Source organism: Haliotis rubra, unplaced genomic scaffold (assembly GCF_003918875.1).
Source record: "Haliotis rubra isolate DU_JTF1 unplaced genomic scaffold, ASM391887v1 Scf1012, whole genome shotgun sequence".
Lineage (NCBI taxonomy): Eukaryota > Metazoa > Mollusca > Gastropoda > Lepetellida > Haliotidae > Haliotis > Haliotis rubra.
In genome coordinates, this window is record NW_025764907.1 from 28,779 (window position 1) to 47,474 (window position 18,696).

Consider the following 18,696-nt stretch of genomic DNA (forward strand, 5'->3'; position numbering starts at 1 on the left):
TATGAATGAAATACATTTGCTTTATATATACATCAAAGTCATTACTAATTAACAACTTGCCAGATTTTTATATGCAATTTTGAACAGAAAGTAATATTTAGAATTAATTTCTTTTAATCAAATACAAATTTCTGTACAGCCTGGTTCATATGGAAGATTAAGATAGATTGTAAACATAAAGAACAAATACTGAACTGAAATGATGTACACAAAACAAGTTTTATTATCCAAAATATATCAAACACTGATCTGTGTTAACATCGCTGCAGCTAAGAATGAAGCAACGTATATCTCAGCATATGTTGGTAACTGTGCTTCCATGTGTCAAGTTCGGGAATGTTGTAATGGTATTCCAGAAATTTGTTATAGCTGATATACATGTACCTGCTTATGCTTTGTTTTAAACCTCACATTTTGAAGAATAGCTGTGTTAAGAATACACCTACTGTATTCAGCTGTGATGATATATTTTGTAAAATATTATAAGTTTTCTATCGTTAGTTCCTTTATAATGACTTACATTTTTCATTTAAATATGACGGTTCATACCAAGACAACACCACATATAGTCCAATCATATAGACTGTTCTTTAGGTGACTTATCTAATACACACAGTGACATAAATTAATGATAAATATATAAATGGAAAAATGATCACTTGTACCTATTTTCAAAGATTTTCAGGATGAATGACATTAAGAACTTTTGAGATTTAAGCATACTTTTATCTTTAGGTACAGCCTTTAGTTTCCTCACATATGTATTGCCATTGTTTGTGTTCCTAACTGTTTGCAGATTAACGTCTATGGATATTACATTGTTTTATTGGTTTTATCCAGCTTGTCCAACATAATGTCCTGCCTGGAAGAGTCTGACTATGGCAGTCAAGTTCAGGAACTGAGAGCTCATTGGGGCACTATACAAACTTCATGGAGTATATGGACAACTTCTGGCTGTGCTCACCTAAGGTACCGTATATTATAATCACATGCACTGTAATGTAATCAAGTGATACAAAATAGGTTTGGGGCTGTAACATGATTCTAAATGTTCTCTCCACAATGAAGTGTTTCAGTCACAGAATGGTGTTCATGTTGTATTTTTTATATCAATATCTTGCACAATAAATGTCGAATTCTTCTGTACGGACATAATAACATGAACACATGAAACTGCTTGTATATGGCACTATTTATGAACATTACAATTCCAGCCATGGGCCATGGCGTTCAGACCTTTTGACCAACATGTGGGACTGACAACAAACAATGGAGTGGAGAGGCTCCATTCTCTGTTTAAAAGTGAGCAGAAACATTCTACAGACATGAGCATAACAGGGCTGATTGCAATTCTGATGAAACATCACAAGAGCAGACAACAGAGGTAATTCAGAAGTTTTGTTTAATTGGATAATGTTAAACTGTAAGCTTGAAATGAAATGTTTGCTCACAATAAATCCTACACCAGACGTGCAGGTTTCATTCTTTTGGCATTGTTATATGCTGAGTTGAACATATTAGCAGTGGGTGGCCAGAAATTTATTTTATCTTTGTTCTTTTTCTTAACATAGCTAAGTCATTGTTCATAGTTGTCTAAAATTCAGAAGAATTTCAGTGAGACTCCCTTCCCATTCCTAATACTCCTTACAACCTTCAACTGAGCACAATTTGAAAGAATAAACCCTTAAACAGTACAAACCTGCAAATAGTGGATACTGAAATACAACCCTTCCTTCAAGGATATCAGATTAATTGTCATAAAACTTACAGTTGAATGGATATCACAAAATCAGAATAAGATCATAGGAAAAAGTAAAATTTTCTTTGGGTATTGATAAATATACAACCTTGAGATATATTCTGGAAATAACAATTATCATTGCAGTTACTATGAAAAGAACAACAGAATGAAGATGGCATTGAAGGATTCTGTCCCCGAGTTCTTGACTGGGAGAGGGTGGACATGCTTTGACCACTGTAAAAGGAGACTGAATGAGGTGATGCAGACAGAATCCATCCACAAAGGTGAATCAAATTACCAAGTGAACAATTACAATGTTGTTCTTAATAGGGGTACCAAAGATCTCTGTTCATGCCATGACTTTAGAAGACATTTTTTCCCATGTAAGCATATTCTGGCCACATTATATCAAAACAACCTACCATGGGAAGCCTTACCCAAGCAATACAGAGACACCCCAATGTTACATGTCAGCAAGGATTGCAGGACCTCATTGCCAACAGGTATTAATGTCAAGTTTCCAAAAGTCTCATCAGAAGATTGTCTATCACCTAGCAACATGAATGGTGCAGAGTCAAGTGGCACATCACTGAAGGCTCATACAGATGATATTGACACTGCCCAAGGGAAACAAACAAGTGTGAGGTTGCTGTGTGAGCTGAGGGATCTGCTGACAAGGTGCAACTGTCCGGAAACAGTGATAGAGGCCAACCAGTCCCTAGAAAAGATAAAGAAAACTGTTCAAAACAGAAACTGTTTTAGGAAAAGGATAAAACACAGACAGATGCCAAGAACAGCTTTAAATTTCCTGAAGTCCAATGCACACAGAAGGTATATCCTCAACAAGAAGAAACATACACTCCGTAAGTATTGTGAGTAAACAAAATACTGAATGATTATTCACATATGAGAAAAGTAACATAAAAGAGTATATCTAAATCTGCATTAATGATTAAAAGAAGTATGTATTGCTTCTAGGAGAAATTAAATGTGCAAATAATTAACTGTTACAGTTTTACTTGCAGGCAGGGCAAAATGGCTTTCCAGTATTTCTAGAAAAGCTGTCAATAAGGTAACCCTTTAGAAGAATATGCAAAAAAAATGTAAATACAAACACAATAAAGAGACACAAAAAACAAATACTTTGTTTCAGCTGATTACAACAAGCTTTATACTTTCTGGTACTAAACTGATACTATAGGCTTACTGTAGAATTATGTTGATCATTGACCACTTGAACTTAAGCAATATTGACCACTTGCAGGAGCTGGGAAAATCTGCATTTGATCAACCTGATATGGCAAGTGTCATGGTAAGTTTAAAGAAAGAAAACAAAACATATCAATTATATCAATCTTAGCACAGTGTCATATTGTTTGTAGAATATAATTATTATAGATATGTTCAGTACATTTAATTAAAATGTTTTCATCCCTATGTAATACTGGAAAGTACCTATGAAGTCATAAATGTCTCATACCATGAGGTAAAGATAGAACCTTTCATACTAGACAAACACCACCGCTGCATTTGAGGGAGGAAACAGGAAATGGACAGACACAATAGACTTAACAAGAGAATCCGATGAGGACACCACAACCACACAGGTATGTAAAGTGTACATACTTGGAATGTACAAAAATTATATTACATTCTTTCACGAAATTTGGTTTTATACACTAAAAAACCAGGTGTATCTTAATGCAACAGAATTGTCATGTATGGTTTCTTAAAAGAACTGACCCGTGAAGATCCGGGGTAGAATAGGTCTTCAGCAACCCATGTGCTTGCCTTAAAAAGGCGACTATCTTGTCGTAAGAGGCGACTAACGGGATCGGGTGGTCAGTTTCGCTGACTTGGTTGACACATGTCATCGGTTCCCAATTGCGCAGATCGATGCTCATGCTGTTGATCACTGGATTGTCTGGTCCAGACTCGATTATTTACAGACCACCGCCATATAGCTGGAATATTACTGAGTGCGGCGTAAAACTAAACTCACTCACTCACTCACTCTTAAAAGAACTGGTTGTTCCTTTGAGTATTTATTTACAATAACGACAATTTTTTGTTAATTCCAGCAGGCAGTATATGTGTCAGAAGATGATAAGGCCTGCATTTCAAGAGATGAGGTAAGTTAAGCGTGCATGTGTCTACGTTTGCGATTTAACGCCACACTTAGCAGTATTATTATAGCACTATTAACTTAGTCACTGAATCTGCTGGGAACCTGTTCTGTCCAAGAGTACACATCAGTTCTGAATTAAAGCATCAAATGTTACATTATTAACTATCACACAGTGATGATACAATCTGACTGAGATAATATCCAAGTGCAGTGGAAACCCTCTAAACCGGCACTCGTTGGGACCGACAAAAATTGCCGGAATAGAGGGTGTGCCGGTTTAGAGAATGATAGTAAATTAAACTGCATCTGTCAGGACCAAATTCTAGTGCTGATTGGAGGGATGCCAGTTTAGAGGGCTTCCACTGTACAGTGCATAAATACAGCACGCTTCACAAACACAAGGAAAAATCCATTCTTCAATCAAAAATGCAGGAAGATATGGTTCAAGTCAAAGTACTGAATGTCATCACTAATCAGTTTTGTTAGAGGTAAATTTGTTATGAACTTGACAAGATAAGATAAACAGGAAAATGTGTTTGGTGAACAGAAAGACAAAATACACTTAACAGGGAGGAAATCAACATTATGGTTTTGTGAACTGTGCCAAAATGAAAAAAAATGTGGTAAATATAGTATTCCCAGAAATTGAGAAAATAGTTTTAGCAAATATCTAATACATGTATAAAAACTATAGAAATTTTCTTAAATGAATATGTTGAGATTCTCTTACAGTCTAGGTGTCTTTTCAGTACTTTGGGAGACCTCCTTGCCCTGCAATACATGGCGGAATGCGCCTAGGTACACTAACAATCAAGTTTGCAGGAAATCGTGTGCCAGCGTATCCCAATATTTGACCACTTCTTTCTTCATATCCTCAATATTTCTAAGTCCATTTTGGTTTATTCTGTTCTTCATGAACATATCGTTCCTTCTTCAAATTTCCATTGAAAATACACAACGGTGCCTTTTCCCATGATGATCCCACCCCACATGTGAAATATTAGGCTATGTTTTGGGTGTTGCTAGATAGGTTTCACGGCATCTTTTGTCCATGTTTTCACACAGTTCTGAAAAAGTCAGACATACTTTCCTCAGAAAATAAAACATTTTACCAATCTTGATTCGTGGGCCCTACACCAGTTTAAATATCTTTCATTTCGTGCATCTTCATCAATGGTGAGGGAATTCCGCTTTTTCACCATTACTCTTAATGTAGTAAGGTTCATTCTTAAGCCTACAAGAGTTGCCTCCCATATTGAGCACCTTACTACAGAATGTAAGACCTACATTAATTTCTATTATCAGTATTAAGAAACAAAAGATTGTCTCAATAATTTCTGGAAAATCTAAAAAAATTAAATGGGTATATATATATATATATATATATATATATATATATATATATATAGACACACACACACATACAACAATATTTAATATTTCTATGGTAATCTAAAAAAATTAAATGGATATATATATATATATACATATATATAGACACACACACACATACAACAATATTTAATATTTCTATGGACAAGTTTTTTTGCTGGAACATCATTCTGGTTGATAGCACTTGTTTTAAACAGTTATGAAGAAAAAAGTGATAATTATGCCCTTTAGACATGTACAACCATATCAGTGGATGGTTTCTTTTGAAATCAATGTATGGATACATGTACTTAAATGACATTGACCACTTGCAGGAGGATAGTGACCTACCTGCTATGGCAAGTTTCATGGTAAGTATATAGAGAAAACAAGATAAATTAAGACATTCTTAGCTCTGTCTGGTATTGTTGGAGGAATCCATATATTACACTTTAGGTACATCTTATTAAAATCTGTTACTACTAGCAAGGAGCCACGAAGTCATAAATCTTTGTCATAATATGCTGGTAAAGCTAGAATCCCCATTCTCTCATCTTAGGCAAAGTCAGCAGCATCATTTGAGGGAGGAAAGAGGAAAAGGACTGCAGTTATAGACTTAACAAGCGAATCAGATGAGGACAACACAACCACAGTGGTATGTTAAATACACATTCTTACAATGTACAAAAATGATCATATATTTGTTTTACATAAAAGAAAATATTACTTGACCCAAATAAAAGGTTTTATTGTAAAGTGGTTGATCAGTAGCAAATTGTATATTCCTGTGATGTCCCCATATTGCAGGAGCAAGATGATGATTCAGATGGCTTACCAGTGTTAAAATTTGAGGGGAGAAAGAGGAAAAGAACTTTTGCAAAGCAAACCAGAGATGCTCACACAACTAAAGAGGTAAGTATAGTACCATGTGTGTTAATAGTGACTCAGAGATATAGAAATGCTTTCATTGGATTTCAACATGAACTTGTAATGAACTAACTGTCCCACACTTTCCAGAACCAAGGAGATGAGACACGTCCGATTAACAGGAGACACAGTGAACCTGTAAGTTAATGAGCTAACACAACATTTGACTGAAGTATGGTTTTATTTTTGTTGTCTGAAAACAATCTAGGCTGGACAAGACACATCTGTGTTTGATGTAAAAATCCTCCAGGCAATCAGGTTGTGATAACATACAATCATAGTCAGTGAACATTACCTCCCAATTCATTGTGTGGCCTAACACTACCAAAACGGCAAGGTGGCCAACATCAAGAATGAGAGAAATATACCTCTGGTATGCAGTTTGAAGAGCCAAGTCTATCCCAAAGAAAACAATCATTAAATGTGAAGTTTTAACTATACAGAAATGACAGCTATTGTTCATGTTGCTTTCAGCTACCAATACCTTTGGATTATGAGTCCATATGGAAGTTACACTCAAACACAAATGCTGTGATGGCTGTAGTAGATGGACATAAACTGACAGGGAGAAGCTTCGGAGCACTGAGACCAGGGCATGAAGTTACAGATGAGGTACTTCCATAACAACTAATTTATTTGAAATTTGATGATAGCAATAATTATTTGACAAATAGTACACCTATTTATATCTATTTTGGTTAGGTAATCTTCATGTTCATGTAACCAAAAAACAATGGCCATGGATTAACACAATTTTTTTATGCTTGGCTTGGCATCACCCTTATGGATGGGACTTTTTCAAGGAACATCAGTCTGGGCTTTCCTTATAATATAACATCAAAAGAACTTTGATGACATAGCTGAATTTTTTAGCACCATGTATTTTTAATCGGTTTGCTAGTTGTTTAATGCCACATTTGACCATAGTTGAGGTGCCTAATGAAGGTCTATGAAGTAGTTGGGAACCAAATATACAATGCTAAATTGTGAACATGCAGCACATGTATTATTGTGTGAAATGATTGCTTAACATTTTTACAGATACTCAATGCATACTGCAGTGTGAAATGTGGCGACCGAGATGATGTATACCTGATGGACTGCCTTGTTGCAACAGATGTTATTCTTAAGCATGGACAACCACCAGTATTCAGGAATGTAAGAAATACAATTATTGTAACATGTTGGCATAAACTAACACAACAGTCGGTTTGACTTCATTTGAGACTGATGAATTGCTCACTAACACAAAATCTAATAAATGCAACAAAATCAAACTTTGCACAGTCACATGAAATCGACAGACCAATTCTGATGATTTGTCTCATAATTTTGGACACCCGAATACAAAAGTTGTTTAACAAATGATCATTTTTTGTTGTCACTATTCGCTGTTTGTTACGAGGGAGGACCACTTGCTGGTACAACAGCCAGGTGTGCACGTTGTTTGTGTGAAATTTCAATTTCACTGCACATGCTTACTGATTACCTGGCTGTTCTAACTGCAAGTGGTCACACCTCGTAAGAAATAGCGAATAGTGACAACAAAATTATGATCGTTTGGTAGATTTAGATTGTTTGTTTGCATTTATTAGATTTTGTGTTACTGAGCAATTCATCAGACTCAAATGAAGTCAAACAGACTGTACACAAGTAGAATTACCTTTGGAGGACAAATACATACCACTAACAATTAGCCAACATGTATAAATTAACATTAAAATCTCTCCACTCTTCAAGGGACATACAAAGCAAGGGTTTCATATCCCTGTGACATATATACCAGCATATAATATCATCTGAGCCTACTAGGTGATTACAGCTGACTGGCTATTTGAAGTTTTTGTTATTTGTTTGTTTGTTTGTTGCCACACTAACAATATTCCACCTATACGGCAAGTCTGTAAATAGTCTACTCTGGATGAAACAATTCAGTGATCAACATAATGGACATTGATCTACACAACTGGGATACAATGACATGTGTCAAACAAGTCAGTGAGTATGACAGTCTGATGGTGTTAGTCAACATGCATCGGTTGCTGAAGACCAATTCTAACCCAGGTCTTCACTGGTGTGCAAATTCAAGTGTTATCTGTACTTGATAACTGACTTAACCAAGACAGACCTTGTTGTGAACACATATTTCTGCTCATTCATCAATGTATTGCATATGAGTTCTTAATACTAGATTATTTTGTAAGATGCTCTTAATGTTATAGAAGTAATGAAGATCTCATGATTTAAAGACACCGGTGTCCTTTTAAAGTGGTTTTATGCCGCTTTTAGCAATTTTGCAGCAATATCATGCTGGGGACACCAGAAAAAGGTTTCACACATGAAAAAAAAAACATGTGGGAAATCGAACCCAGGTTTTCAGCATGACGAGCAGAGGTGTCCTTTCAAAAAGAATAAAGCAAAGAATATTGTTTAAAAGACTGCATTTCTTTCTGGAACAGGTGGATCTTCTTTCAAAAGAGATGATACTGGCACCATATGTCACAGGAGAACACTGGCAAATGTTTGTGGTATACCCCAAAAATTATGAGATTGTATATATAAACCCAATGGGTGAAGACACATCACATCAGAGTAAAGAGGCAGTTTTGTCAGCTTGGCGGAGAATACTGAGAATCAGATGTACAATGGGGCTACTCAACAAGGACACTCTTCAGAAGAGATGGAAGCTGACAACAGTAAAACATCAGTTACAACAAGACTCCACAAGCTGTGGAATATATGTGATGAAGGTAGGACACATTTTTGAAATCTAACACACATTGGTAACAGATAAAGTTGCCTTCAACAAAGAAATTATAAACAATATTTCAGCACAAGAATTCAAAATGTATCATTATTGGAAATGTGTTAAAACCAGTTACCATAGTTTAATATAACTCCCTAAATATTACTCAATATTCCTACTAATGAAATGATAATTTCAAATTTCAGTTTGTTGACTTTCTGCTTGATGGTGAGAACCTGAGCACCTCATTTGATACAGTTGAGACAAGAATACAAATAGCAACACATTTGCTGCAGAAAACAGGTAAGTACTGATTACCAAAACAAAGTTACACCAATGACGATTTGCAAAAGGTATAAGTAATTAAAAGTAATGCATAATTTTCTTAACAAATCTGAATATGTTGTTACAGATTTACATGCAATGGCAGACATCTGTAGAGGCTGCTCAATGCAAACATGTATGACGGCCACTAAAACGAAAACACAAGGCACCAAAAAAAGGGTACAACATTGGGTAAGGATTCATGACCTGTTATAGCACAATTATACCTACAAAATATTTTTTATGATGAGTTTTTGTCACTTGTGGAATCACAAAAGTAATACATCATAAACTATACTGATGAGAAAAAACCACACAACTGAATTGGCAAAGCAAACAATAAATAGAATAATAATTTTGTATTGCAGGTGCAGTGTGAGAGCTGCAAGTACTGGTATCACATTGAATGCTCAGGCAGCAGAGAAACCTTTACAACACTGCAAAATGAGACCTTTGTGTGCTGTGTGTGCCAGGTAGATGGTGTAGAATACGAGGGCAACAGATCAGGAACGTCATCTCTATTTCTAAGAAAAGGCACACGAGAACAAAATATGTCTGTGGATACCACTCATGGAAGGTATACTGGGCTGGCTGGACACACAGAGCATAATTTCGAATTAATCGCCTTAAATGGTCGCATAAAGAAATGTCAAGGATGCAAAAGAGAATTCAATCATCCACCAAGGGCACCATTTGACATAGTTGTGAGACATCTGGAGTTAAGACAATTTTTCAGTCAGAGGGCAAATAGGCAACAATCTTTTTGGACAAATTCTCACTATCACTGCAGGGCACAGTGCATACTCTCCAAAATCCACAATTCACCAGTCAGTTGTAGGATAACATGACAATCCAAGACCCTCACAGCAGCCCTCACTACAGAACAGATGCCAGTCAGTCAGGATAACATGACAATCAAGACCCTCAGTCAGGATAACATGCAGCCCTCACAGCAGCAGCCCTCACTGGAACAGATGCCAGTCAGTCAGGATAACATGACAATCAAGACCCTCACAGCAGCAGCCCTCATCTACAGAACAGATGCCAGTCAGTCAGGATAACATGACAATCAAGACCCTCACAGCAGCAGCAGCCCTCACTACAGAACAGATGCCAGTCAGTCAGGATAACATGACAATCAAGACCCTCACAGCAGCAGCCCCCACTACAGAACAGATGCCAGTCAGTCAGGATAACATGACAATCAAGACCCTCACAGGAGCAGCCCTCATTACAGAACAGATGCCAGTCAGTCAGGATAACATGACAATCAAGACCCTCTCAGCAGCAGCCCTCACTACAGAACAGATGCCAGTCAGTCAGGATAACATGACAATCAAGACCCTCACAGCAGCAGCCCTCACTACAGAACAGATGCCAGTCAGTCAGGATAACATGACAATCAAGACCCTCACAGCAGCAGCCCTCACTACAGAACAGATGCCAGTCAGTCAGGATAACATGACAATCAAGACCCTCACAGCAGCAGCCCTCACTACAGAACAGATGCCAGTCAGTCAGGATAACATGACAATCAAGAGCCCTCACTACACCCAGTCAGTCAGCAGACAATCCCCTCACTACAGAACAGATGCCAGTCAGTCAGGATAACATGACAATCAAGACCCTCACAGCACAGAACAGATGCCAGTCAGTCAGGATAACATGACAATCAAGACCCTCACAGCAGCCCTCACTACAGAACAGATGCCAGTCAGTCAGGATAACATGACAATCAAGACCCTCACAGCAGCAGCCCTCACTACAGAACAGATGCCAGTCAGTCAGGATAACATGACAATCAAGACCCTCACTACAGAACAGATGCCAGTCAGTCCATGACAATCACTACAGAACAGATGCCAGTCAGTCAGGATAACATGACAATCATCAAGACCCTCACTACAGAACAGATGCCAGTCAGTCAGGATAACATGACAATCAAGACCTCACAGCAGCCCTCACTTACAGAACAGATGCCAGTCAGTCAGGATAACATGACAATCAAGACCCTCACAGCAGCCCTCACTACAGAACAGATGCCAGTCAGTCAGGATAACATGACAATCAAGACCCTCAGGATAACAGCAGCCCTCACTACAGAACAGATGCCAGTCAGTCAGGATAACATGACAATCAAGACCCTCACAGCAGCAGCCCTCACTACAGAACAGATGCCAGTCAGTCAGGATAACATGACAATCAAGACCCTCACAGCAGCAGCCTCACTACAGAACAGATGCCAGTCAGTCAGGATAACATGACAATCAAGACCCTCACAGCAGCAGCCCTCACTACAGAACAGATGCCAGTCAGTCAGGATAACATGACAATCAAGACCCTCACAGCAGCAGCCCTCACTACAGAACAGATGCCAGTCAGTCAGGATAACATGACAATCAAGACCCTCACAGCAGCAGCCCTCACTACAGAACAGATGCCAGTCAGTCAGGATAACATGACAATCAAGACCCTCACAGCAGCAGCCCTCACTACAGAACAGATGCCAGTCAGTCAGGATAACATGACAATCAAGACCCTCAAAGCAGCCCTCACTACAGAACAGATGCCAGTCAGTCAGGATAACATGACAATCAAGACCCTCACAGCAGCAGCCCTCACTACAGAACAGATGCCAGTCAGTCAGGATAACATGACAATCAAGACCCTCACAGAAGCAGCCCTCACTACAGAACAGATGCCAGTCAGTCAGGATAACATGACAATCAAGACCCTCACAGCAGCAGCCCTCACTACAGAACAGATGCCAGTCAGTCAGGATAACATGACAATCAAGACCCTCAAAGCAGCCGTCACTACAGAACAGATGCCAGTCAGTCAGGATAACATGACAATCAAGACCCTCACAGCAGCAGCCCTCACTACAGAACAGATGCCAGTCAGTCAGGATAACATGACAATCAAGACCCTCACAGCAGCAGCCCTCACTACAGAACAGATGCCAGTCAGTCAGGATAACATGACAATCAAGACCCTCAAAGCAGCCCTCACTACAGAACAGATGCCAGTCAGTCAGGATAACATGACAATCAAGACCCTCACAGCAGCCCCCTCACAGAACAGATGCCAGTCAGTCAGGATAACATGACAATCAAGACCCTCACAGCAGCAGCCCTCACTACAGAACAGATGCCAGTCAGTCAGGATAACATGACAATCAAGACCCTCACAGTCAGCAGAACAGAACAGATGCCAGTCAGTCAGGATAACATGACAATCAAGACCCTCACAGCAGCAGCCCTCACTACAGAACAGATGCCAGTCAGTCAGGATAACATGACAATCAAGACCCTCACAGCAGCAGCCCTCACTACAGAACAGATGCCAGTCAGTCAGGATAACATGACAATCAAGACCCTCACAGCAGCAGCCCTCACTACAGAACAGATGCCAGTCAGTCAGGATAACATGACAATCAAGACCCTCACAGCAGCAGCCCTCACTACAGAACAGATGCCAGTCAGTCAGGATAACATGACAATCAAGACCCTCACAGCAGCAGCCCTCACTACAGAACAGATGCCAGTCAGTCAGGATAACATGACAATCAAGACCCTCACAGCAGCAGCCCTCACTACAGAACAGATGCCAGTCAGTCAGGATAACATGACAATCAAGACCCTCACAGCAGCAGCCCTCACTACAGAACAGATGCCAGTCAGTCAGGATAACATGACAATCAAGACCCTCACAGCAGCAGCCCTCACTACAGAACAGATGCCAGTCAGTCAGGATAACATGACAATCAAGACCCTCACAGCAGCAGCCCTCACTACAGAACAGATGCCAGTCAGTCAGGATAACATGACAATCAAGACCCTCAAAGCAGCCCTCACTACAGAACAGATGCCAGTCAGTCAGGATAACATGACAATCAAGACCCTCACAGAAGCAGCCCTCACTACAGAACAGATGCCAGTCAGTCAGGATAACATGACAATCAAGACCCTCACAGCAGCCCCCACTCACTACAGAACAGATGCCAGTCAGTCAGGATAACATGACAATCAAGACCCTCTCACAGCAGCCCTCACTACAGATCAGATGCCAGTCACTACAGAACAGATGCCAGTCAGTCAGGATAACATGACAATCAAGACCCTCACAGCAGCCCTCACTACAGAACAGATGCCAGTCAGTCAGGATAACATGACAATCAAGACCCTCACAGCAGCAGCCCTCACTACAGAACAGATGCCAGTCAGTCAGGATAACATGACAATCAAGACCCTCACAGCAGCAGCCCTCACTACAGAACAGATGCCAGTCAGTCAGGATAACATGACAATCAAGACCCTCACAGAAGCAGCCCTCACTACAGAACAGATGCCAGTCAGTCAGGATAACATGACAATCAAGACCCTCACAGAAGCAGCCCTCATTACAGAACAGATGCCAGTCAGTCAGGATAACAGGACAATCAAGACAATCAAGACCCTTCAATACAGAACAGATGGCAGTTACTACCAAAGATATACCCTCATAACATACAGATACAGATGCCAGTCAAGTCAGATGATATTGGGCAGAGAGATGTTCTTCAGAAATGACAATTTTTTGGGCAGATACCCTGGGCCTCCACCCTCCTGGCCTGGAAACTATCCCATTCATGAATAGTATGTTTACTTCTATGATGAGTAAATTAAAATATATATGTGCAGTATTTCCCAAACATATCTAATATCAGAAAGAACTTGTTACTTTCTGTAAGTGTATGTACACTTTTAAAGATGAAATTAAATATCAAGTCAACTGCTTCATGCAAAAAGTTTATTTTAATAAGATGGAGTGACACCTAAGTGTTTCACGGTATGACAAAACACATTGTATTACAAGTATTAAAAGAACAAGTTAAATACTTGTATTAACCTCAATATTAACTCCACATAATGTGACAGTGTGGAGTGAAGAACATTGAAAATGATTTGAAAATAACAAACAACAATCAAGTACCAGTAACAGTAACAGTTGGTACAGAGACAACACTTAAGAGTAAGCTTAGGTAAATGAGTTGCTAATTTCAAGCGTGATTGCTCTCTTATTTTAGTTACAGAGATGCTTATACACTGTTATGTTGCAGGGTTCCTGTGATGATTCCTGTTGTATTTGCCACTGGGCTGCTGATGCGGTGTTCTTGTGTGAGTTGTTCCCAGGACTGGTGTGGTAGACACTTGAGTGCGGAAAGTAAGAATACTGACCGGTAGACCAGTAGGAGGCGTTTCTAGGACCGACGAGGTGAACAAATGTGTGTCGGAAGTGAGAATCTTCTGACCTCAGAGTATCAGCAGCAAAATAAAGTCTTTTATTATTGTGAATTTCTGCTTGCTTTAATAAATATGTGTCTTTAAGCTTATTGTGTTCTGTTGTGATTCAAGTCACATTTGGGGAATATCAGCACTGGCCACATGCATAGTCATTAGTGGATGCAGGGGTATATAGGTGAGACAGATTGTTGTCCCAGCCAAGATTGAGGAGATAACCTAAGGTTTAAGGACCTCACATAGGGAGCACATCGGGCCCCTTTTTGGCTGGTGTTATGACTGCTTATGGATGGCTAGGCCATGTCCTCCCAGTTTTGAGGAGGTCAGTTTTAAGCTGACCGATATTCTAGGTGTATGACAACACAAGGATATTCTAAAGTCTGTTGATCTGTTGAACATGGGTGGTTGTAAGTCCGTTTTGTACATTGGAGATGTTGTATGCACAAGCAGGGATGAAAATCTATTGTCAGTGGTAAACTTAATATTGTGTAATCGAGGGGGGGGGTTGTTAAAATAATATTGGTGGAAAATTGCCATCCCTGTACCAGGCATCTCTGCATTCTGTGAGTTGGATCATTGGCTCTTTCAGATGTGTGGTGAGAGGTGACCTGTGCCTTGTGTTGTGCTGATGATATTTACTTATGTTGTACTGACTTCTTTATGCTTTGAAGTATATAGCACACATAAGTCTCTTTGAATGGTGGAAACTTTTGAGCCCAAAAGGAGGGGGGTAGTTTTTTAGATAAGTTTGTTAAGTTGTGACACTCATGTGTGATTACCAATTGTGCCATCGTGGATTTGGTGCGGAGTATGTTTAAATAGTGCTCTGACATCACAAGCTAGGTGATAATTGTGATTCATTACCTAGACAGGTGTATGAAGGTGGGGTATGTGTGGTAAAATTGAGGCTGTAACAATTAAACCTGTTGTTCCACAAATACATAGACAGTGGGAGGGGTTGGGGAACTCCAAGATTAGATCTTGTGATTCATGCCTTGTGGGTGGACAGTGTTCACACAGATAATACACTTTATTTCAAACACTAAAAAGAAACATAAATTACACATCAGTACTGAGCCATTACTTGCTTAAAGTTAGGAAAAAGTACTTAAATAAAGTAATTTTCAAAAATACCTATTTCAAGTCAAAATGTTCAAATATTTATGGAAAGGTCTGGGAATATGGGTAGACAAGTATATCACTGAACCAATGTAAACATCAAAACAAAATTGGGTCATAATAACTTGATTACCAAAACAATATACACAGATGACTCATTCAATATTGGTAACCAATTTCACTGAGCAATTTAAGGAAATACTTGGAACCTATATAGCAAACACACTTTGACATTTGACACAATTCATTTAGATGAAACTGTATTTATTCCTGGAGGATGTATCAGTATACATGTGTAAGTACAGACTCACTGAAAGCGTTATGCAAGCAAAAAGTCAAAATTGAACTCAGCTGACTCATAATATAAATTACTCTTTGGTAACAAATTATGGACATGTATCTGAGAGTATATATGATGTAAATTCATATCAGGAAGTTAAATGTAACTTGACAATAATGGACACACCACTTTGCCATAAATAAAGTATTTTACTTTGAAATCATGTAATGATGTATCTCCTGTAAAGAATCATCCATGATAAAATTTGAGAGAAAATGGAAATACACGAACAATTACTTACTTTGCTAATTACATGTAAAAAGGCTGATTAGTATATAATACAGTACAACTTACATACCAGAAACAAATTTGAACTATGAACTATTACCAACTGTATTCAGCTAGAAAGGCAGATATATAGCACACATACAGTGCCTGTTGATGCATGATAATATATAGGAATTTTCGCAAAGTTGACTGTTGTATAGTTTTAGCTTAGTCTATTGACCCCTTCCTTTTTATGTTTTAAGAATTAAAATACAAAAAAACACACAAATTGCTAGGTTGGGGGAAAACACCATGTATAGGTCATAGTTTGTCTAAGCTATACCCTGGCTACTGTAAACTAGTAATGTACAGACCAGTAAAACAACTGTCAAATATGCTAGACTTAATATCTTACTCTTGCCTTTGTTCATGTGCCTTCATGAATGAACATATATGTCAGTAAATTGTTTTAATTTAAAGACAATATAACATACTTATGACAATTATGAAGGAATTATTTTCACAGTTGTGAGAAACAGTTTGAAACACCCTACCCTAACAATATGCTGTGCAATCCTGAAATGAAACAGAGGTTTACCATCCAGGGCTCCAGATAAGGGCCGTATTGGCGTATGTACGGATAAAAAATAATATGCATGATACGGTAGGAAGTCATTTAGAAAACGTAGCAGTTACGCACCACCAATGGTTTACGGTCTTTGACATAGTTATCTGAAAAAGTATTGTTTTATTGGGTTTTTTTACCTGTTTACACAGGAGTAGCAATGTTGTGGTGCATATATGAAACGAAACACAAGATACTGACACTCCATTAAATTCCATTCATTACTCAAAATGTACTTATTGTTTTCCAGTACTCCTATTTAAAAAAAAAAGGAGTATGTACACCTGATGTTGAAAAATTATCTGGAGCCTTGCCATGAATTGGCAAATAATTACAACAGTATGAGTTAAAAGCAGATATTAAAAGGAGCCATTTTCTGTACGGCACAAAGGCAAGTACATAAAAAAACGTTTCATATTGTAGCATCATATAACATTGCTAATTATAAGCAAAACCTAAATGAATGAGTTCATATATTATTTGGAATTATTCCAATATCAATATTAAAGGTATCAACGTTTAATGTTTAGGATCAATTTGTTTGAAGATAAACATTTTAAAACATCTTAAAAGTACTTGTGATCCCTTAATGAACAACAGGTAAATGTAGAGTAAGTGCATAGAAATTATTGTATGTTATGATTATGCAAGGTAGAGTGCACAGATAATAATCCAATGACAAGGCCAATATGATGAACAACAGAGTAGCCATTTAAGTATGATGGATGTGTAGTGACCGGTGTATAGAACTTTGCTCACAGGAACTTTGCCTACAAGGAACTTTGCCCACCACAATTTTTAAAAAGGGACTTTGCCCACCATGATAATACCACATTGTATAAAATAAGTATGTATCATTTTATTGAATTACACAGAAACAGCAGATAATATGGCACATTGGTGGAGTAAAAAATCCAACATATCATGAGCAGGATATTAAGGTGAATGAGTGGCAAGGTAAGAATTAATTGTAACTTGAATAAAAATACTAAAAGTTAAAGTAAAAGCAACGAAGAAGCTTTGATGAAAGCTTTGATGAAGTGCAATTAATGTTTGATCTCTTTTGAAACAATATCACCTGAGCAGAGTATTAAGTCATGTGACTGGTAAGGTAAGTGTTAATTGTAATTCGAAAAAGACATACTAAGCAACAGAGAAGCTTTCAGTGTGAGTGTTAAGGTGTGTGAGTAGTACAGTGAGTATAATGTAGACAAAAATATATATTGTGTGCAAAGGTCCTCCCCTGTGAAAATTGGGCAGAGTTGATTGTAGGCAAAGCTGCTGTGTGGAAAGTTATTTGTAGGCAAGGTTCATAGATTCTTTCTGGGCTGGCTATAAAGGAAATTACTATGGCTATGGTAACGCTAACGAAAAGAAAGTCAGGATTTCCATGTGTAGTTCATTTATGATATGATTAAACTGAAATGTTCATACAAAAAAACCTTAAAGTTGTTATGAATATAACAGTTTTGTGTATTAAATAATACAATCATGAAAACAATAATAACATGCCCCATTTTTCTTGCGGACAAACGTACAATGAAAAGAATTTTACGTTTCCATTACCGTAGCTGGGTACTGTCTATTGATATGAATTTGGCTACCTACACGTACATGTATAATGACGACAGCCACATCTCACCTAGTACAGATAAAAAACACGAACACGGTGGTGGAATATACTGATGTTGACTGGGTTGACTATGTGTGATTGATACCACTGTGTGATTGATACCAATGAATCACAACGCTTGCCGACTGACCACATAAAGTTTGTAATATTAGACGAGAGAGAGGCAGAGGCGTTGAATTGCCTCCCTTGAAAATGGTACAGTCGATAAATTCAGTCCCACACCGTGTCATCTGAGAGGGTGTAAAATAGCGAC

General features: G+C 38.3%; 1 protein-coding gene and 1 long non-coding RNA gene across 2 annotated transcripts; one reads left to right on the plus strand and one right to left on the minus strand.

Moving 5' to 3' along the window:
* Positions 1-1,385: 1,385 nt before the first annotated feature.
* LOC124269298 lies at positions 1,386-18,693 on the minus strand. Its single transcript, XR_006896487.1, has 2 exons — positions 18,453-18,693; positions 1,386-2,459 (listed from the first exon to the last, which is right to left on the minus strand). It is a non-coding gene; the product is annotated as an uncharacterized LOC124269298 (long non-coding RNA).
* LOC124269290 lies at positions 5,582-6,269 on the plus strand. The gene is made up of 3 exons (XM_046704298.1): positions 5,582-5,611; positions 5,800-5,895; positions 6,048-6,269. The coding sequence occupies exons 1-3, from the start codon at positions 5,597-5,599 to the stop codon at positions 6,237-6,239; spliced, it is 303 nt and encodes a 100-aa protein (XP_046560254.1). The 5' UTR covers positions 5,582-5,596; the 3' UTR covers positions 6,240-6,269.
* Positions 18,694-18,696: the final 3 nt, after the last annotated feature.

Excerpts from the sequence above, each read along its gene's own strand:
- LOC124269290 (XM_046704298.1), top strand. Across the intron at positions 5,896-6,047 it reads AGGACAACACAACCACAGTG|GAGCAAGATGATGATTCAGA; the intron begins GTATGTTAAATA and ends CCCATATTGCAG.